General features: G+C 41.6%; 1 protein-coding gene across 5 annotated transcripts in view; it reads left to right on the top strand.

The window, feature by feature from the left end:
- Positions 1-20,085, top strand: part of ADIPOR2 (adiponectin receptor 2) — a 311,375-nt gene extending 291,290 nt beyond the window's left edge. For all 5 annotated transcript variants that reach the window (XM_069228093.1, XM_069228091.1, XM_069228092.1 and 2 more), the window contains exons 6-8: positions 270-457; positions 3,950-4,143; positions 16,306-20,085. In XM_069228093.1, coding sequence (XP_069084194.1) covers positions 270-457; positions 3,950-4,143; positions 16,306-16,434 — 511 coding nt within the window. In that variant the 3' untranslated portion in view covers positions 16,435-20,085. The remainder of the gene's footprint in view (positions 1-269; positions 458-3,949; positions 4,144-16,305) is intronic.
- Positions 20,086-23,339: the final 3,254 nt, after the last annotated feature.

The raw sequence follows: 23,339 nt of genomic DNA, 5'->3' as shown, positions 1-23,339 counted from the left end.
ATTTTCTTCAACACTAATGCATAGTCATGCCAATGTTATTTAATTGTGATGCTTCACATTATCATACAGCTTTATTTTAAAGCCTGGCCTATTGGCACTGCCAATGCTTTTTTTGTTTTCCCACTGTCATCGAATAATTTGTTTTAGTAGATTTAAATTGCTCACACATAATCTACTCAAGGCTAATTTATAAAATTGGAGAGGGCATGTGAGAGATAGTACACTGTGAAAAATGGTAATACCTAACTTGATGTTTTTCTGTTTTCTAGGTTGGATTACTCGGGCATTGCACTCCTGATTATGGGCAGCTTTGTTCCATGGCTGTACTATTCTTTCTATTGCAACCCCCAGCCCTGTTTTGTGTATCTGATCATCATCTGTGTGCTAGGCATAGCGGCCATCATCGTTTCGCAGTGGGACCTGTTTGCCACTCCTCAGTACCGAGGGGTGAGAGCTGGTAAGCATCAGCTTTCTCTCGATGTCTCAGCATTGCTCTTTCCAAATATCCTGTAATAAACCATGAACCTAGATCACACCTTGATTGTGAGTTGCAAGTGATATTATTCTGTTTGGGAATAATTTCCTAGAGATGCTAAGTGAATATAAGTTAACTTGGGAAAGGAGGAATAAGTGACCAGTGTTTTCTATTCTCTGCCCCCTTCATTGGGCTCAACGTAGCATTTTCTCAGCACCAGGAGACTTGGTGTAGGAATGTGCATAATAGAATTCTGTAAACAGCAAGAAACTGGCTCAAGGTGCCTCCGTGTTACTATCATATGTCTTATGATTATTTGGTATAGTAACATTTGAAGTATAGTTTCGAAAATAATTGAGAACCCCATGACAGTGTTCAAATGCAATATCCTTACTAATTTCTCAAATCTACAAAAATCAGTAAAAAATGTAACATTGCCAGTTAAATGCTAAGGTTTTTGGGTGTTCGTTTGACACTGAGGACTTGACTTTTAAACTTTGGTGAGTTTTAGTATGGTCTGTGGTCCTTGCCCACCCATGCAGTTTTATCCCATCACGCTCTAGTACTATGTGGCCTAGTTATGGCCGCCGTTTCTCTTTTTTTTTTTTCCTTCCTCCTTCCTTATTTTTCAATCCTGTCCGATTCCTTTGGCCACGAACTTGTTAGTTGATTAGGTGAACTAAGCAGAGGGATGTGTGCCTTAGGGATGGTTTCATGTAAACAGTGGAGGAAATAAGAGGTGTACATTGGCGGTGTGGGTGCTGGTTTAGTGAAAAGAGACTGGGCACAGGGAACACAATTGCATTGATGCATCCATTGTACGGATGATTTTTTGCTTACTTTTCTTGAATGATGGCTATATATCAAGCTAAAAAATATACATTTTGTTCATTTTTTGGTTGGAAAAAAATACATTCAGCCAACTTTGATGTTGTGCTGCATTTGTGCACACCTCACTAGAAAATGCATTTTGATCGCTTAACATTCTTTTTTATTAAAAAACTATATAGGAAAGTAAGCCTAAATCTATTGCATTATCATTTCTTTTCATTTGTTGTTAACTGGCCTATTTGCTGGCAGTTTTGTAACATAGCATTGATACTATGCAGGATTTTCTAATGAGCCCTGTGCATGTTGGGTAGGAACCTAACATAACCGCATCTACCCGGCCTGGGAAAAAGACCCATCATAAACACGCAAAACAAGCAACTATTACATATAAGTTGAGCCGCTTCCAAAAAGCTTTCTTCTAGTTTTTGTCCAAGGTTGTAATTTTTCTATAAAAATGCAAAATAATAAATGCTAACATTTTACCATTAACAAGAGTCCAAAATGTGTGTCCTAAATATGGACTTTCTTTTTCTAATGTCTTGGAACAGATATACAACAAATATAGTCTAATTCTATTTTAAGCCACTTTAATGATGTGAAGTTACCCTCTGATAGTGTAAGTTGAACTCGAAATAGGTAGTAAAACATTAAAATGGCATCATGCATATTTCACATCAATCTGCTGCAACATCTACAGAAACAAAAATGTTAGATTAGCTCATAATGTTTAAACTTTTCTATTTTATATCCCCTCGTTGGTAGGCCATCTCTGAATAATGGAATGGTGGCAAAGCTCTAATCCACTTGTGGTTCGCAAACTTCAGCAGACATCTCTAGCCCTCATCATAGTAGCTCCCACATGGGCACGGCAACTATGGTTCACACACTGTTAGAACTCTCAGTAGTTCCCCATGAAGTACTGCAGAACACGCAGGACCTTCTCATGCTGAATCATGTAGAAATGAGACACCCAAAACCCATAGCCATCAACCTTGCGACGTGGCTCCTGAAGTCCTCAAATTTGGTTATTTAAACCTACCACAGTCGTGTATAGACATTCTTAACAAAGCACGCAGACCAACTACCCATTCTTGTAATGCTACAAAGTGGAAAAGATTGGTCCACTACTGTCATTCTAAACAAAATGACCCATTACACTCCAAAGTTCAGGACATTGTCTGTTATCTATCCCATTTACCTTCTACTGGTCTAACTTTTACATCCCTAAGGCTACACCTGGGGGGCAGTGGCTGCTTATTTACAAAATAGACAACATACTTCTCATTTCAGGATTCCCGTTGTTAAAGCCTTCCTAGAAGGCTCAAAAAAGTTATTCCTGCTCGGGTGCCACCTGCCCCTGCTTGAATCAATATTGTTCTAACAAGATTACGTGTCCCTCCATTTGAGCCCCTCCACTCCCTCCAGGTTTTATCTTGTAAAGTATCATTTTGAGTTGCATTAACTTCACTCAGACGTATCAGTGAGCTTCAGGCATTAACACCCTTCTTCCAACTACATAGAAATAAGGTGGTTCTACGTACCAATCCTAAATTGCTTCCAATGGTGGTCTCTCAATTCCACCTTAATCGATCTTTTGAATTGTCAGTATTTTTTTATCCCCAACCAGCAACCTTAATCGATTTATTGATTTGTCAGTATTTTTTTAATCCCAAACCAGACTCTATTACGGAAAGGACTGTACGTACCCTAGATGTAAAACGGAGCCCTTATGTATTATATTGATAGAACTAAATCATTTAGGAAAAGACAGCAACTCTTTGTTGCTTTTTCAAAACCACGCAAAGGGAGGGCCATTTCTATATAAAAAAAAATAAAAAAAAGACATTGCACGTTGGTTTGTCAAATGCATCCATGAATGTTATGCAAAAGCTAAAATAACTCTACCTGTTCTCCTAGAGCTCACGCCTCTCTTTAAAAAAGGAGCTTCATTGGCCTTTCTACGAAATATACTAATACCTGGCATATGTAAAGCAGCTGCATGGTCTACACCACATACATTTACTAAACACTACTGTGTTGTTTTGCTGGCCCGTCAACAAGCTAATGTTGGCCAAGCAGTTCTACGTACAATATTACAGGTTAGCCACTGCTTTGGGGAGGACTGCATTTCAATCTATGCTAAGCATGTATATTTACAGCTACAATGCCTTGAATGGAAAATGTTACTTATCCAGTAAGCATCTATTCTTGGCAGTGCTGTAGATTCACATGCGCCCTGTTTCCTCCCTGGACACCCGTGTGTGTTCCAGTTACTTTTATAAGTTATCACACATTCATTTAGCATGGACATCTTACCATACTACTGTCTTGGACCTGAAGGATTTGCAGGCTTCGCAGGTATCTTCTCTTGGGTGCGCAATGTAAATAATTATTAGCCTATGTTTAGAATGTAATTGGATATGGATAATAGGTAAATATTTGAACAGCTGGAAATGTGGCAAAGACATTTCCGTTTGAGACCCGTTCTGGTAGTACTGCTGCTGTAATTGTGTAGTAATGTGGTGTGAACATATGCTGAGTAGGTCACAAATTTCAAGAGGTACACCGTCATTGTGAAGAAACTGTGCTTTTATTAGTTTTGTCTGTTGCTATCTACAGTTGTCTCATTTATTTATGTTTTAGGGGTTTTTGTGGGACTAGGCCTGAGCGGCATCATCCCCACTCTGCACTTTGTCATCGCCGAGGGCTTCTTGAAGGCTGCCACAATGGGTCAAGTTGGCTGGCTGTTTCTCATGGCCACCCTTTACATCACTGGGGCCTTACTGTATGCCGCTCGCATCCCCGAGCGATTCTTCCCTGGAAAATGTGACATCTGGGTAAGTGTCTGTGTAGGAATCCTGCTTTTAGTGTGCCATTGGAGTGTTATTGGAATCAGTTAACAGTAAAATATTATTTAACCTCTATTAGAACATTGGAATGTTGGGAGCTCCCTTGGAGACAATGGAGTGCTCAGGGCTTTTACTGGCTGGTAAAAGCCCGGAGCAACAACATTCCAATGTTCTTTGTTCACAGCAACAGCTCAGTGAGGATTTTGTTTTATTTATTAGAACATTCTTCCCTCTAGTGGCAGAATATTTTAATAGCCTGATAGCCCTTCGTAGCTGGGCTATACCGGCAACTAAAGTCCTAAATTTGTAGTAGATTACAAAATACAGTTCGATTTTTTTTTTTTTTAAATAGCAGAGGAGGATTGAACTAGACTCTAAAATAGGAAGGGTGTAGTGCGTGCTTAATATAAGAGAGGGAACTCTGGGGGCAACTGTGAAGAGCATGAAATAACAATGTGCATGACTGCAGAGCAGCACCTGACATGAGCTAACTTGTGGGCAAGTGCACATGTTGGGCAGTTTCTGCAGATTCGAAAGAAGGGGCAGTGTTGTCACTGAAAGTGCTTAAACATTAGATGTATCCTTGGATACAACTTGCCCTCATGTAATTACCGTAGTGTGCTTTAAAGTGCTGAACTGGCACTGTGATGCCATTTCAGAGCACCTTGGAGCGCAGAGAGTCTTCTAGTGGTTAATTAGGCTTAGATTAGCTGTGTCTTAAGCCATAGAAGACAGTGGTAGCCAGCAGTGTGCCCCCCCGGTCATGTCCAATTTGTCTTCTAGAATGGCATAAATAGTAGCAGGATGGATGGGATTTGTAGTTGGAGGAGAGAATTCAGAGATTTCTGCACACTCAGATTGTGTTTCGTTAAGTAGTGAGACCTTTGCTCAATTGCTGTATTATACGATCTGTTTCAGCCGAACATTGCCTCAAAAAGTTCAGCCTTAAGTAGTGTTGTGAAGTGATGAGGCTGCCCTGTTGGCATCCAGTGAGTGGGTTGAGGCCTTCTGCAACTTCAGTTTCCTAGTGAAAGATAACAAACCGCTCTTTGTGTGGTGCCTGATTCCTCGGCTAAGTTGTGCTCAGCCTCTCCCAATTCTCAACTGGCCACAAGAGCTTTGGTAGTAGGTGCAAAACTCATTTTGAATCTTAATAAACCCCACACATCTGTTTCCAGTTGGAATAGATTCTCTTACGGATGAAACTATTCCTGTTGTCAGGACTGTTACCTGAGTAGATTAACCTGAATACTTTGAAGCTGATGGGAAACTCGAGTTAGCAGGACTGCCACATCTATTGAAAACGGATGGGTCTGCGTAGGCCCCGTAGTTAATACCGAGACTACTGGTGTCTAGTTGAGCCACCAACAATTGCTTCGCTCTTAATCAATTTTTACTGACGCTGCTGAGGGCCCAGTGTTACCACAGGCTAATGGTTTTGTAGTTCAAAAATCCTTGCCAACAAAGTATTTTTTATTTTATCTCTTCTCCTCCAACCGTGGGTGCTGTGGTGTCATCATGCAGAGTTTTTTTCTTTAAACAATTAACTGCATACCTCACTATAGCATTGCTTCAAATAGTGTGCGTCACTCTCACACCGTTACCCACAGAAGCACCATCCATGCCTTGAATTACATTGTGACCAGAGTTCAAACTTACAAGACGGAGAAAGAAGTGGGTAAGGGCAGTACAGGGGCAGGTAAGGAGGCAGGTGTCGCAAGTGCAACTCATTGATTCCATAAGCGAGCTATATGCCTCCCCATCACATTTACTATCCCAGATGAAGCACGAATTGAAACCTGGTGAAGTACATGTAAGCAATGATCTGTTCTACACGTGAAATCATGGGGAGTTCTGAGTATAGCAGGTAGGCTGTCCTGCACATCCACTCCCAAAAAGGTCATTGCCCAGTTATGAAAAGAAACCCTAGATGTTGGAAGCAAAAGCGTATTTAAAATTGGCGCTCCAAGAAACATAATCATATCAAGTATAAACGATGATGTAGAGTAGGTGAAGATGTGGAGAGTTAATGCTCGGGCTAGTAATGGGGATCATTTATAAGGTGCCCACAACAAAGGAAGCCATCTCTTCCTGCTCTTTTTCTTTCTTTTAGTTGGTCATTTGTAAATGGGATCTGTCGGATCCATCCCTCAGAATTCTTATTGGAACTGCAACTTGCCACTAGGAGAGCCTGGTTAGAGTTCTTGTACACCTACTGATGAATTCAATTGGTCAGTCACAGAACTGTTCCCCGTCTCTCACAGCTCTATTCTAGCTCATGCATTCTTGTAATGTCATCAGAGCTTTTTTTTCATTGCAGAAGGACATCTGATCTTTTTTCTGATTTTTTCGGCAAAATTTGTTAATCTTTCAAACTTGATTCTGACCTTGAAAGCCTGGTTCTTGAACGTCTGGCTAGCTTTCCTCCATTTGAATTTGACAGCATCAAAAACTGATTTCTAAGAGCAGTGGTCTGTCCGAGCACACTCTGCTAAGTAAAATGCTTAATATGTTGTTACTGGACTTTAGGAAGAAAGAAGAATTCTGTCCTCTCTGTTGACCTCTTGCAAATCTTGCTAGATTGTAATTTTTTTCTAGATATGCAGAGTTTCATGTGTATTGTCATAATAATTAAAACCATTACACCATCAAAAAAATAAACCGAAATTAAGAGCAATTAAAAAATCTAACTGTTTTACATGTGTGCTTAACAGAATCCAATCAGTTAAAGGCTCTACATAAAAACAAGTACAGTGCATGATAGTATAGGAATGCTTCATAGGTCCTTAAAATGTTTGCTCTAGTGGGCTGGCGCAGTGTTGCCTGCAACTGGCTATTGTCTATGTTTGTTAATGCAGCCAGAAATGTATCATGTGTGGCCAACACAAATTTTACAGATCTGGCCAGAAGCAGTTCACCATTGCAATTAAAGCAGTTGTAAACAATCACTCTACACATTCTAACTCACAATCGTAGTAATACAGATTTCAGAAAAAAGTTTGACATTATTTAGGACTTGGTAAATGCAGAAAAAGTTAGACAGCCTATTAGAATTGATATTTTAGAAAATGCATGACATATGGGCAGTCACTCTTCCATTTTTTGTACAGCCTCACTAAATCTAATGGTCTAAATCTTAATCCGAGAGTCTTTTTTTATGGACTGTCTCATAGAAAATGGTAGCTATGTTTGTGGCCCTGCTTTTGTGTATGAATTCCCCATCCAGATGGGCATTTTAGAACTATTGACTGTTAAGAGATTTGTTAAATGACAGACGATTCACCTCCCTTTTTAAAATCACCTTAAACGGATTGTGAAGCAAGCCTAAATTCCAGAGTGGCATCATATCTACATTTTGGAGTGCCTTTACTAAAGTTTGGCTCCAACTTGTTTGATTCTTGTTTGGAGCACTCATCACTTTCCATAAAATCGCTTTAAACAAAATACTAAAGAATTGTACCTGCCATTCATCAGCAATCTTAAACACTTAGTCCAGAAAGTTTGAAAAGTGCTGCAGAAAGACCTTTGGACAATTGGGCACGGTCAGACCTACACTTTTTAATGGCTAGAATTACCATTTCTATGAAAGCCCATACAGTAAATTCTGTATGTAATGCTATGTTAGGTACTTACCCCTTCCAAGGCGACATGCAGAACTTAATATACGCCTTTCCTGTCACTCCCTACTGGTACTGCTTTCTGTTAATAACATTTGGGTTTGATCTAATTTGTTTACAGAGTTCCAGAATTTTCGTGAATCTCTAGAGACAGTTATATGTTATTGTGTGTAGTTCCAGCCATTGCATGTTGCTGGATTGCATTTCAGCTTCTCATTTAGTTAACTTGTAAGCATGCCTCAGGCCTTTAGTATGGGCCTTTGTGCAAACAGAAGACCAAGGTTTTGTTTGCGCTTTTATTGGGACCTTATTTTGAGCGTTTAGTGCTTTCATGAAGCATCTAGTTGTTGGTTTCACAGATGCTTATTCAGATGATATACGTTTCTGGCAATAAATTCTGTTACATTCCTCTCTATGGCTGACTAGATTGTAGCTGGCAGAGCCCTACCTCCATCGGTACCGGAAAGAAATGGAAACTTCTTTGCCAAAGGTGTTTCTCTCAAGAATGAAATTTGGGGGATTGTTTGAGCATCCCAAAGGATTTTCGTTAGCCGAGCAAGACCATTGTAAGACTCCACACGTTGAAATGTTTTAGGCTCAGTGCCTGGGAGATTTCACTTAAAGATTTGAGGGAAGTGATCACTTTCCATTCTCATAATAAATTTGTATTTATAAATGGCTCAAAACTGCAGAATGGAAGCAAATGTGTAGCCAAGGATGGACAGTTTTTGAAGGATGGTACGAGTCATTTGTATGGGGTGGTGAGATGAATAACGGTCATTCAGAGCCTGTGGACATAGAGCACGTAAACAATTCAGAATGTTGTTTGCCTAGGGCAGAGAGTATCTGCCTGTGGATGAATTCCCCAGAAACTATCCTGTGCTATGTTTATTATCCTTTCGTTGTGAAAGTGGCAATGCCATGGGGGATGCCGGAGATGAGGGGAGTGCACTGGGCACTCCCCTCAGTGTGCATGTATGTTTGGCCTGCTAAATACACATGCGCACTGTGCTCTCTCCAGGCCGCAACTGTGTTGCCGGGCTGGAGAGAGCAGGCACAGGCTCCCAGTCTGCCTGGGAGCGACCTGGCTGGGTGCTCCCAGCCAATTCTAACACTGGTCTGAGCAGCGTCAGGATTGGCGTCAGGGCAGGCTGGGAGCCTGTACCTGGAGGAACGAGGGAAAGAGGAGCAGCGTGGCAGCAACGGAGCAGGTATGTTTTTTTAAATTTTAGTTTAGTTTTATTATTAAATGTTCCCTCCATACTTTCTCCAACCCAGCCTCCGCACCCCTTCCCCCCTGCGCCACGTCCCCCTCCCCTTCACAGCCCAGCGAACCGCAACTACTTAAAACAATGCAGACTGTTTGCTTTTGGGGTTAAAGGGAGGAGGAGATACAGAAGGTGACGAGGCTGACTGTTGTGCCACCTCAAATTAATCTTCAGATGGTAGAAAAATTGGACAGACAGATAGTTTCTTGTACTATTCACCAGTTTTTAAAAGAGAGGTTTTTATCTTGTTTAGCTTTCTAAGCTTTCGCCTGTTCTTCCTAGAGATGAGAGATTATTGATCAATGTTTGACTCTTCAGATTGGCATGCTGCTTGATTGTGTCTAACTGTGGGCTTACGTCTTTCCAGGTGAGCATTGTTAAATGTCGTGTCATTTAGGTTGTCTTAAGCAATAGGGTTGCCCTGTGCATGGTGCATTGGCTGGTTTCCGACCCTTCAGTACATCAACCAACATTTGAAGCATGTTTGGGAGAGTTACAAGCTTTTCTAGTATAGGGCACACATGCAGTGATTACTAAGTTTCTTTGAGTCTGCTAATGCCTCAGAATCAGAATGGTCCGTTTACTCATTTTATTGCCTTTGTCAACAATATTATTAGCCATGGTGTATAGTAGTTCAACCTGAATGTCCATTTTAAGAGACTGGAAACAAAGTGCAGAGATTAAAGAGGTTAATAACTGAACAAAGTCTGATAAAGCGCTATGAGTACTGTGCAGTTTGACTGCGAGCGAACTTCTTTTTCCTTTTGTGTGTCTCTTCATGGTAGCCGTGGCGCTGTGAATCGGCTTGCTTATGTGAAACTGTTTTACTTTTAATTTTCAATTTATGTGGCAAGAAAAGTCCAGTTAGCAGTTTACAACGCAAATAGCTCCCAACTCGAGCAAATGTGAGAACCATTGCACTGCAAATACTTGTTAACTTTGCTACCAGTGCTCTGAGTCTGCCAATACTGGGTCTTTTTGGCACCATGGTAAAGGCTGTGCGAAAATGTCCCCGTTGGGCCCAAAGAGCAAAGATGTAGCCTCCTTCGGTGTGTAATCTATTGCCAGATCGTCGGAATGTCTCGTAACAAGGTGATAAAAGGATCTGTGAGTCACACAAAGACAGAGCAATCCCTTTCAAGGCTTGAATCCGCTATCTTGAACATCACAACATTAAACAATTGAACAAAGATGTAAAATGTTGTTGGACTGACCTTACTACTGTGGCTGCACTTTCCTGCCATGTTCTCGAATAATCTCTTGCTGCCGGGACGTATTTAATCAACAATACAGTAGAATCAGTTTTGGTTCAATGTATTCCAAAATAATCCTTTGTGACCTAGTGCCGGCCCAAATTAAGTAGCAATGGTTGGGTAAGGTACACTGCTCGATTATCTGATAGTACTTTTCAGTTTTCTTACTTCTAAGCCCAATTAGTCTCTCCCCCCTTCCAATACCTCGAATGCCCAGATACCCCTGTTGACTGGCTCCCCAATGAGGTGGACGCAGTGAAGCAGCCCAGGTACCATCACAAAAGTGTCCTACTTAACCACTTACCCCAGTCTCAGGCCCAAGCACAAGCCTCAGCCTGGATGAAGCTTTCGGGAACGTAGGGTAAGAGGGGAGAAGCACGAGGTAAGAGGAACAGATCTGATCCGTGTGCTGTAGTATAAGTAACGAAGTAGCCGCAAAAGCATTGCGAGTGTGTACGTCATAATGGTCACGGACGGTACGGGTGCAGCACAGCAGGGACAGTGATGGTTTCCTGTTATGTAGCTGAGACAGATTCCCAAATTGTTACCTGTGAATGTTATTGAGCGGTTGCCTGAGGTGTATGGTAATATTAAATATTTTGGTCCTTGTCCAACACAGCTGTTAAAAGGCATTTTCTTGTACTTGTATGCTCATTTTCTTTAGGTGAAAACTTATTTTCACAATATGGCCTATGAAAGTATGTAGGATAGCTTGCCAAGTCTCCCAGTGACCCCCTGGTTTCCAGTAATTTTAAGTTGATGTAAAAGCGCAATTTAATAATGGCACTGCTTTCTAGCAGCCAAAATTGAGCGCCAGGCTATTTTGAGTTCTCAAAAAAGCCTAGGCAAAGGTAGTTAATTGTACATTTATATTTCCTGGTATCTTCCTGAATCTTTTGTACCTGCTAAGGTGAGATTCAGAGGTTAAAATGGAGCATGTCAAAAGTTTACTTTTCCTACCTTACAGAAAAGAACTACAAGAATGCTTCACTCGGAACATGTAGGTGAATCTTGAGTCTTTCAACTAGCCTCACTGTTCTGTTGATCCCGTCCGATAACAACTGCGTTTTCTGAATATTCCATTGCTGGTGGGAATTTGCCCTTTCTGCGGGGTCACCCCAAATTGTATTTGGCTTTTTGTTGAACCCTATTTTTGCTAGCTGTAGGACTCTCAGCACATAACCCATGGTAACCAGAGGTAATATACATGTGCTCCTCCTTTTAAAATGCTAAAATTGGTATACTCTTGATTGGCACATTTAATTTACTCAAAAGTCCCTAGTATATGATACCACGTGTACCCATGGCCTGTAAATTAAATGCTATCAGTAGGCTGCAGCACTCATTATGCTATCCACTGCATTAACACTGTAAAACCCCTGTCTCCAGGCTTACATTGTAGCTTGGCTGTCAAATTTTAAAACTGAAAGTTGACCTGTCAAAATAACTCCTTTGTATAGGCCTAAACCGTACTTCTAGATATCATCCGAAGAGCCATGTCTTGAGGTTCTTCCTTATGTATACAACCTTGCCTTTTGTGGCTGCTCTTTACCATTTTAGGATCACCTGGAGTTATTCAGAAGGCACCTGAGAAACAAGATTGCCCACTGGTTGATACTTCTTAATGCACTGTGCTTCCTGTGTTCATTGTGGATGTCTTGACACTGCTTTCTTTTGGTATTTTAGTAAACAAAGTGGCCCAGCATACTGTTAGCGCTACAAATGGGCCATTAAAATACAAACACTAATTACTTTGACTAAACTGAGACAAGTTAGAACTGTCTTAAGAGTTGTAATCGTTAGAAGTGCACAGTATAATTTTTCATGGTAATATTATGCATAAAGTCAATGAAAAAGAGGAAACTTCACTGGAAACCGCACGCTAACCAAGTTCATCTTGGTCAAATAGTTTACGTTCCAACCTTTGTTCTTTAAGCCCCATTCCACCAAAAGAGTACACTTCTAACATCCCCCAGGACATCAAGGGGAGGCACTTAAGAGACTCACAGGGAATCGGGTAGAATCGAGTTCAGGTCCAGTTGCCACTGATCAGCTGGGAAGTTGTAGGAAAGACCCTTCTGTAGCTTATTGTATCCCTGTTGCTTGAACAGATCAACCTTATGATCCTTGGAGTCCACTTATTTGTCCTGGGTACAGGAGGGAGAGGAACAGGTCCAGTCACATAGGCTCTTCTTAGGTGTCAAACAGCACGTTCCAGCCTCTTCTGATCTTCCACAGGTCCACATTTATGCCTGGTATAAGCTAGAGGGTGGGAGTGCCCCGTGGGTACGCCCTAACCAATCAGTCAACTGTTTCCGGGGCTAAACATTCACACTTTGGACGTTTGATATTTGGTACTGTGGTCACTGAGTGGGTATCTACTTTTGCTGTTAGTTACCCTCTGTTGCTTGTTCATGAGTGAGAACTTTAGGCATGTGCATTTACAAGTACCTGATCGAGAGCACCTATTGGCAGGGTGTGCGGGCCTGCAGTAACCAATCACTCGTTCTTTGTGGATTTGGTCTGAAGAGTGCCACAAAGAGGTTCTCCAGCATTGGATCTTTCATTGATTCACAACCTTGTATTGTTCTGCCATTAGGGAATAATTCAAGCATGCAAATCTCTGAAAGATCCAATGCTGGAGAATCATAGATATAGTTCGCTTTTTTGCTCCTTTTGCCTGATAATTCTTGGAGCTCCCTTCGTCAGCTGGATGCCACAAAGACATTCATACGTTTTTGGTCATATCTCTGTCACTGGAGGTTTCACTTGCTTCCTTATATTGCTCCTGTACAAATAAATCAGTCCAATTGGTGCCTGGTTCTGGTGGTTCAGTATCCGTGTCATTAAAAAAACAACAAAAAAACTTTGCTTCAATTGCTAAAGTCATGTTTTAAAGAAATAGAAAGCAAAATGTCTTCCATTAAATCACTCAGTCCTGCTGAGAGAGGAGTTTTGGTGTCTGGAAAAGAGTATTTGATCCCCAGGAATTGGAATATGGGGAGAAAGAAGAAAATGAAGAAAAAAAAGCACAGATTAGTGCTGTTACTCTCAAACATAAAGTTGGATGCTTTTCTACTTAGAGGCGATACTGGAGATTGTCTCTCAACCACGAATAAATGCCGTGTGGTAGAAAACAAACATTTGTTCTGAAGCAGAGTTTGATTAAACATTTCCCCCTGTTTTCTCAGTCTTGCTTAGACAAGTGTCACAGGACTGACTTTCCTGCACAAATGAACACCACTGCTTCATATCAAGCTGTCGCTATCCCATCCTTCAGCCTGTCAAGGTATATCAAGGGTCATGGTCAGGATGATGCTGCAGAACTCATCTCCCTTTATCTAGAATGCCTCCCAAAGAGGGGTGCGGGTCAGCGGTCTTACGGTGTATCCTTAGGAAATGAAGAGATTATTTTTTAGTGTTTTCAGATTGCTTTGCCTTTTACAGTGCATGCAGTCTGTACTGGGAGTCATGCTACTTTTTGAACCATCTTCAGCCGTTCCAAATTAGTGAGAAATCTTTCCTCTTTCAGATGTAGAGCAAGCAGATCACTTCAGACCTCTTGCTGGAGATGGCAGAAAGGATTATTAGATTATCGTTTTGGGATTTTCTTATGTTTGATGGCATATGTGGCTGTAGATACATATGCTCTGCGTACTTCTGCCATCTATTGTTGGGTCCGGAGGTTTGCAAGTTATTTTTCTTCGTAAAGTCTTTCAAGTCAGACCTCGTGCTGGTAATGCGCATGGGCATTGACTCCATTGTTAGATTGTTTTCTTCCACCGTCTGGTCCGATCGTGCTCAGGGTCAAGACCATTTTTTGGGGCTCTTTCTGTTTGGGATCCACCGATATACATTGGTATTATCAAATGCATTCACTTCCATCTCTTGCATTTCGGGACCATGAAAACATCGCAGTCAGATCAACGTGCTCGGTCAGAGGCCCTCTGCGTCGTGCCCTTCGTGCCGCCATTTTCTCAATTGCATCGACCTTGAGAATGAATTGCTAATGGAACAAACTCCTTTCCGTTTTTGTCCAAAGTGCCATGCAAAGTTCCCATGGACAGGGCAACATCAGGTCTGCAATCTCTGTCTAAATCCCAACCACAGAGGGAAGCTGCGAGGCCTGTCAGTCCTTTCGATCAAAGAAGACTCTATGGGACCAAAGAGCACACCATAGAGAAATGTAGAGACAGGAGGTCGAAGAAACACTTGACATCTTTCAACACCAAGATGTTGAGCCGGAGAAGGAGGAAGAACTACAAGAGGCTGAGGAAGAGGCCTTTTCGAACAAGGACTCGGATGTAGAGGTAGACCTCAAAATGCAGGATCTCCCTCCAGTGCAACATACTGTAAGTACAGATACCCCTGTTCTGCCCAAGAAACACCCAAGTTCCACTGAAACAAAGGCTACTGGGCCACCACTGCCAACAGGCTGTGGTCGGCACTGGAAAACAGATTCGGATGCCCCACTTTTCGCCTCTGCACTTAAACACAAGCCTAAACTGACCACATCGATGCCAAGCAACGAACTCCACCTTTGCCACCGACCACCTCTGCCTCACAGTCAGCAGTGACCGCTTCTGTGTTGGAAAAAACACCACAAGCAGTTTTGACATCAATAGTTTCAGCTCCAAAACACAAGACCGCTATGGCACCGAAAGAAAAAAAAAAAACAGCAACACATTCAGAACAGAGTGCTTCAGTAAAGCCTATCCTCCATAAAATGAAGGAACAACTCTATTCCAAGCAAAAACCGATCCACGTACAACCTCAAACTGGCCACATTTTGGTAAAGACTGCCGTTACCATGCTAAGGAGACATTTAACTTCTATTGATAGGTTCTAATATGTGCGATGAGTGGGCCATGCTGTTAAGTTGACAACACTTTGCCAGCTACATGGCTTTTGTATTCTGTTGTGCACATATTGGGCAGTCTAAAAGTGCTTGGTTGGGTTTTAGCAAATTCTAATGAATAGCGTACCTACGGGAGAGCTCAGTGCAGTTTTGTGTTTGATGATCGGGATAGTACTCAATGCAAGCATTACAATCTTTGAGAGATACATCAGATCCAGTTAGGATGTAAAATTGAATAAATATGATGTACATTAACATGCCTGGTCTTCTAATTAGTATTTTCTGTGGGTTTTGCATGTGTGTGCGTGCTCTGACTAATGTGTTGGGCTATATGCCTCTATGTGGCATTTATTGCTTGCACTTGCTGTGGAAATATCATCTGCATTAGGCCTTTACAGAAATCTGTGGCCATCTTTACTTCTTTCAGGAAATTGTGCTCTGCTTTGTTGCAAAATTATTAACATACTCAAATTAAATGGAGAACTCTGGAGTCCATTTGTTGTATAAAAATCCACCTCAATAGCGGAGACCCATTTGAGACCTTTTCACACTCCATGTTTAATCTTCTTAAAGGACAGGTCTATATTTAAAAACATGTAAAAGCTGATTTATAAACCTAGAAAAGTAAAACATAAGACGAGGAAAACTTATATTTTCTCGTAAACTACTTTTATGTTTATTGTTGTGTCTCCTACCTTTTCCCCTCGTTGTATTTAGATTTTTTATTTTTTTTTAAACCAAAGCTTAGTTCCTCAGGAAATACGTAGAGGTAACAAATTATTAATGAAATATCCATTGATTGAAAGAAGCAATTAAATCATTGTGCCACACAGCTCCCAATAATAGTGTTATTGTAACATAGACCAGTAACTTGCTCATTAATTATTTGTTAAAACTAAAAGCTTCAAAAATATGGTGAACAATATGCTCTTAGTTATTAAACTACTATCATAAAGGTGTATTAAATGTATGCGAATGTAGCCCGTGCACTTTTTTGATTGTAGACTTAAACAGGTAAAGCTAATTAACCACAATTATACTTCAGTTAGCACCCATTTAGACTAACGCCATATGCATTTTATTCATGCACATAGAACAGAAAATGTACTCATTTAATTTCAGGTTACTTATATCTCAACCTTTTGTATTTACAGTTCCACTCCCATCAGCTATTCCACATCTTCGTTGTTGCTGGCGCCTTCGTCCATTTCCATGGCGTGTCCAACCTCCAGGAGTTCCGCTTCACCGTTGGAGGAGGCTGCAGTGCTCAGGATGTGCTGTAGCGCCTGTCTTTCCCATCAAAAACGGTGGAACGAGTGGAAAACTGCTGAATGGTGGAATTATAGGTTGGACTTTTCCATGAACTATGTGAAGATGAAGAGAAAAATACGTCCAACTGGAACCTGGAGCCCCCTTAGGTGGACTTGAATAAAGGACTTGTGGGCAACAAAATTCTTACCTCAGCTGATTGAAATGAGAAAGTGTAACATTAATTTATACCTGTAAAAGAACGGAGGGAAGCATTATAGGAGTCTTAGAAAATGCAAGATGGGATTTCTGTTAAATGCCATATTTATTTATAGAATATATGGGGGGGGCTCTAAGTTAGACAGATTTAGTTTCGTTATTAATGTTGAATTGAACAACATGTAAAATGGTTTGATTTACATGCTGATTTGGGAAGGGTAAAAGAACAGTTTAATGTAAATAAAAATTTCTAACTTTCCGTTAACCATAAATTTATAGACATTTAAAAAAGGTGGAATGGAACGGATCGGGGTTATTTTGTATAGAAACCCATACAAAACAAGTACCACACACTGTTTTTTCAATTTGCACAAAAGACATGATCGTTGGAGCGCATAGATATATCCCAGCAAATGAAGGAGTGTATGTTTGTCTCAGACATGCCTTCGTCTCTGACACGTGGATTTTGGTTTCAGCTTCAAGAGTGAACATAACAGAAGCCTAACCAGAACACCCTATACTTGAAAGACCCATTGGATCCACTTTGGAACACTAACTGTGTCCATTCCGTTTACGGAGCGTTTGTGGACGTTTGCAGCTTGAAAACTGTAGTTGCAGGACAGGACATGCTTCCTTAACACCAAAAGATGATCTGGAGGAACTAATTGTGCTTGTGCAAGCCGGTTCTTGAAATGCCAATGAGTGGGTGTGCTCCAGCAGTACAATGTATCAAGCAGGTGCTTGGATGTGTATTTTGTTCAGATTATTTCACCCAGAACCTGGAAGATAAAAATGATATGGTAAGAGATGGTCTAGGGTAGGCCTATTGAAGTTAACTAGTAGGACAATGAGGTACTGTCCACTAATCTGGACCTAGTAACATAAGGTGTGTTTCAGTTTGACACAGGGCAGGTGTTGGAACAGGCTCACTGGAGACACCAGACAGGGCTGGCCATGGGACATGGCAGAAGATGTTTGTGAATAATGAAGGACGTTTAGATGTTTAGACGTTTAGATGATGGGAATGAGTACATCAGCCTAGGGAATAGCTGTCAAAGGTAACACTTTGCATTGTCACCAAATAACCCAGGTACTGTGGTTACTTTATTATAGAATTTTAGCTAGCTTAACCTTGTAGCTTTGCAGTTTATAGTCTATGAGGAAGGACAAACTTCCTTTGTAACTCACAAGGAGGCACCTTTGGGCACGATGAGTACAGAAGTAGCTCAGTAGACTTATGCATATGTTTTCCGTAATGTGAGTACCCATCATTCAGAATACTCCTTGTCTCGAAGTTTGACACAAACCTTTACACAACTGCAAAGTCAAACTTTGTCCAGCACTAAATTGTTCCTGCTACTCAAAGATAAAAGGAGTATTTTTGTTCTTGCTAATGTCTGTATAAGCTAAACTCTCCGGCGTAATACAACTCCACCACCAAATCCAAGTAAAAGAGAAGGCACTTTTGAAGAGCTAGGCATATTATTCAGGCACAATGAAGCATGCCTTCACCACATGATGATCCCGTTACCTGCAACATGGTACCTGATGCACAAGGGATCAACACTTACATATATTTTCATAATCAACTGGCAGGCAAGGAGATTAAAACTGAGAGAAAAGCTGTTTTATTTTTTGTTTGCTTAATAGTAATTTAAAAAGGAATCTTTTTCCTGTAAGACTAAAATATCCTGGGTCCTTTAAAAATGGTTTAATGTACGTCTATAAAGGATTAATCCGTTAATGCTGCTAATCTTGATTTTACAGCACTCAGCCATATGCATGAATGTTAATCATAAAATGGCAGAAAGGATCTTTTCCTGCTCTTCACAACTCTAATCTGTGTCTTCACCCCAACCAAGACTGTTTTCTCTAAATAACCCAAATCCTCCTAAATCCTTAAATTCCTCCTTTCCTTAAGATTAATATGGCTGTTAAGTTGTTGCCTAGATCTAACGTAACCAATGATACTTCATTTATACTGATGATACTTCATTTAAGGGCTTAGTTATCATATACAAATGACAGTGGAAGTGGCAGTAGATGCCATCAAAAGCACCTCGTTTGTGGGAAACAACAAATCTTTCGTTGCCACAGCGTGTAGTTTTTGTTTTCTTTTCTCATAGTGCTGTACGTGAATTAAATCCCGTGGCTGGATGTCGGTACACCTGTATGACTGCCGCCGTTTTAATTCCAGCTTTCTACAATGTCCTAGTGCCAGCTTTCTAGCAGCTTTCAGTTTTCTTTGAGCTAGGAGTCAAGTTCAGGAGCTTCTGGATCTCTTTAGTGCATATGTCACGAGGTGGTTGTGGAGAAGTTAAAAGGTACTTGTCAAGTGAGATTTTACAGAATTATAATCTTTGACCCAACTGTAAAAAGCCTCCACGGATCCTGGAAAACAAAAGGAAATAGGGCTTTTCGGATTTGCAGGCATTTGTTTCAGAAATTCCCTTTAGAAAACCAGGTAGAAGCAGGACCGTTCTTAAGCTTGTCTACAGCTTCACTGTTTCTGGAAGCATACGGGCAGCCTTTCAGTATAGTTTGTAATCTATAGAAAGACAAATGTAAGTACAAGGGTCGTTGCAGAAGGTTCAGCCCGCTGCTGACTGCTGAAGACGTAGCATGACTAGTCAGTGCTGTCTCTGGGAGTCACAGGAACGGTGAGAGATCTGGCAAGACTGTGTCGCCGTGGCGGAAGTAGCCCATACAACCCTTTTGCACAATGTGGAGAACATAAGTGGGCCGGCAGATCAAGAGCAGTATTAACTAGTGCAATACAGCAATGCAATAGGACTCGCTCTCACATCTGAAGTGGAGACGTTAACATCCATCTGTGGTGGCCAAAGATGCTGGCCAGTGTCGTGTGATCTACTTTTGATTTAAGGAAGCAAAGGTACATATTGTAATGTGACTCGTGCTTTCTGTAAGAGCACTTTCGGGAGATCATCTGGAAACCTGGCATCTATATTCAGAGGCATCTGTGCATTGTGTCACGATGCACTGGCCTCCGTAACAAGTCATTACCTGAACCAACGCAGCACAGAACTCAAACAAAAAAGGATTAAACTCAGAGATTTTTCTAATCAAGTTGCAAAGAGATATATATTTAGAATGTGTTTGTGTGTATTACAATAAAGCAGCCTAGCTGTGTGCCCTGTTTCATAGCTTTGCTGAGAACTCTTCCCAGGCTGTTGCCTGAATGCCTTACTCTCAGCTGTTGGAGGCTTGCTTGCTCTGTGTGGTCATATTGCTGTAGAGTCATTTAGGGCCCGTTGCTTCTTTCCTGGTAAAATAGTGGCCTTGTTGAGTATTTATTTTCTTTTTTCAGTTGCATAATGTCGACATCAGCAAAGCACATTCTGAGGTCGTGGAATTCTGTGGTGGTTGAAGGGGTGGCAATGGTTTCTGAAGTGGATCTCTTTACTTGCTGTATTATTCATAACTTATAATAAATGAAATAACCTGCATTCCGACTCATTATTGGGCATTCCATCATTTCTTTCATGTTTCTATTCCCTTGTGATGGTAGAAAGTCAGTGTTTTTAGTGCAATTGCCTTCTTCGTCATCCCTTTTGCTTTCTATATATGAAACCTGCAAGCTAAATGCACCCGATGCACTAGTAAGAAATAGTAAACAAAAGCTCAGACAAGTAACTTTTACCTGTGCTAAGTCCACATCCCTTTACACCTGCTCAGTCCTTAATATCTAGTAATTCACTCTGAAGCATTTACTGGTTTCGATACCCTCCCTACATTGACAAGATTAGAACTTCCCATGATCATGATTGATTCACAAACTCTGTTTCTCAGTAGGATAGATTGGTTAGGATCCAAAGGATGAATAAACCAAAGATGGTTTTGTCTCTGCAGGTTCCACTTAGCAAAATTTAAACAGCATTGCTTTCATTCTCCAGAGATCAGAAAACATGTAACCTTGCATGGTCCCAACCTCCTACACCTTGGAAAACATCCATTTGGATCCTTGGGCCCCTTTTTATGTTCTTTTTGTTTTTATTCAGTTCTTCACCCTTTTGCACACAAGAGGTACAGTAACAATTTACAAGCATAATTGATACAAAAGGGGAAAGAAAATCAGCTTCTAGACAGATAGCTCAGGCAATATCAACAATTAATCAGCAATTAATCGGGAAAACACACCGGAGTGTATTTCATTTTGGATAGCATATCTCACCAGTCATGATATAACCATACTTAATCAGAATTGAATAAATATTGGCAAAAGAGACTTTATGCTCTCATAAATTCATGCCCTGCCTTTCCTTTGAACCATTTTCCAACCTTTCCAAGACTGGTGCCCAGATCCTAACCCCACTTATTTCACAGTTCTGCCCCTACACCCTTACAAGTTGCTCTCATGATGGAAAATGGAGCGCAATCTAGCCAGCTTTCGATTGTAAGTAGGAGGATCTGGTCCGAGCCAGTCTGAAACAATGCAGATCCCAGCTGCCATAGCCACAAATACAAAATATTGGAACTGGATTGCTACCTCTTGATCATCCAACCCTAATAAAATGAGCGGGGGTAAAAGGCATAACCGCATGTGCAAAACAACCTCTAAAAAACACAATGATCCCCTGTTAAAGCCCTTCAGACTTAGCACAATTGCTAAACATATGGACCAGAACTGCATTTTAACTGCTGCATTGCAGGCAGGTTGTACCAATCCTTCTTCCCCAGGTTGCTATTTTTGCAGGTGTGTAATAAAAGTTAAACAGGCTTTTTATGCAGGTTTTGCCCAACTTTTTGGACTATTAGCTGCTGTTTTTCGACTCTGAGAGTGCCCTGAGGTCTGCTGTCCAGATCTCAGTGACAGTGTTCTTTCCCTTGTCTAAAGTATGTGTTGCATTATACACCTCTAATTGGCATGTGCTGACTTACTTATAAGTCCCTAGTATATGATACCCAGGTATCACAGGCATGTAAGGCTGGCTGTCCACACAAAAATGGCAGCACTGGTTGTGCCACTCTGTGTAAGACAAAGTGAAAACAAGACTTACAGCTGCCATTGCAGACTGAAAAGGCTGTGCATGCACTGCACTCTTTTCTATTACTTCTAATATTTAAGTCCCCTTAAGCCCCTTAACTATATATGTAAGTCTCCTGTAAGGCGGCCCTATGGCAAACAGTATATTGTTAAGATATACATATATTTTCAATATGTCCAAATAGCAAAGCCCTCCAGTGTTGGTGTTTGCTGAGGCCATTTATGTAGCCTTATAAGGTAATTGCAGAGTTAAAGGTTGGCACTCCAATGCGTCTGGCACAGACTACCTAACCATGTCATGTGAGGTATCAAATTAAAGGGACATGAAATGTGACTCAATGGTACAGTTGATGTTTTCAACTTTAATACTGGCCACTTTTATGAAAGTTGCCTTACTTTTACCCAGCTAGTCCAGTGGCTTCAGAGAGGCACAGGGACTGAGGCAGGTTTCTTCGCGCCTTGGGAGACGTGTGAACGACCCCCAGGCTGAGAACAAAGGGTATTGCCACACTGGATGTGCAACCCCCATCCACGGGATGGTCTGCAATGAGTGGTAGCCTGAAAGGCAGGCACCAAAGGGTGATACCACCTTTGAAGAGCTGCTGTTACAACATTCCCATGAGGGAAGTCCTTTGTTTCTCCTAGACAGGGTCGAACCAGGGCCAAAGGAGGGAAGACCGGTTTTAGAACCAGTTTTCCATGGGCATGCTGCCCGTGGTAGCCACACCCCCTGGAATGGGCTACCAAGGTTCTCATACTCGAGGAAGACCTCAGCCATGGTGGTTGTGTCTTGCAAAGTTCACTCTGGGATACCCCAATGCCACAGATCACTGGAACTCTCACCATTTAGGAGGGGACCTACTAGCCCATTGGCTAGTGACCACATTGTCCCCTCGGGGCACTTTGCTGAGATATAATTGGCACCCCTGGCACCCAAGAAGTCAGTACTCACTGAATTTGTACCAAGGACAAGAAGACCACGCTGCATCCTTTTGAAGCGATGGTGTGGCACCAAAGCGACTGCATCTGCTGCACTTAGGTCTAGCAGAGTTTGGAAAAGTTGATTCCCATCCCAATCCACAGCAGAGGCTCTAAGGTTCAGGTGGCTGATACCCTGCAACCTGCTCCAGGGACACAAGAGTGGAAAGAGCCCAAAACGACAGTGATAGCCCTTGCTGACATTTTGCGGCTACCAGTTGCCGATCGCACCAACAAAGGAATCCAAGATAGCCAAAGTCTGCACCCAAGTCTGCTGGACCTGTGAGAGATGTCAGAGACAGGATTCGTTGGACCACAAGAACTCCAAACCCCCACCAAAGGTTTGCACCAGAACCGCTGTGTTGCGCAAACAAAAGGTCTGCTTTGGTAGCCTTTTGACCTCTGCATAGAGGACTTTGCGGGACCGTAAGATCTGTGGCCGGAGTCGCACCCAATCACCTGTGGACTGTGGACTCAACCGGACTTTGCCCCTGTGGACCGCACAGCATCTGGAGCTTCTATTGAGCATCCCTAAGCCGGCGTTCCTAGGCATCAGGACCACTCCATAGAAGTCAGTGGCTTCTAAGATGCTCTGATGGCCAGGTAACTTCAAAGTTTTCCTTCTCGACTCCTAGACCCCTATCCTGGTGGATTTGGTCGCCCAATCCAGGTCAGAGTTCCCAAACTCAGTGTTACAAACTTTTACGAAGTTTTCAGAAGTTTGCAAAGTTTTGACTT

This window comes from Pleurodeles waltl, chromosome 4_1, assembly GCF_031143425.1.
Source record: "Pleurodeles waltl isolate 20211129_DDA chromosome 4_1, aPleWal1.hap1.20221129, whole genome shotgun sequence".
NCBI classification, from domain to species: Eukaryota; Metazoa; Chordata; class Amphibia; order Caudata; family Salamandridae; genus Pleurodeles; species Pleurodeles waltl.
This window is presented reverse-complemented; position numbering and strand designations above follow the sequence as displayed.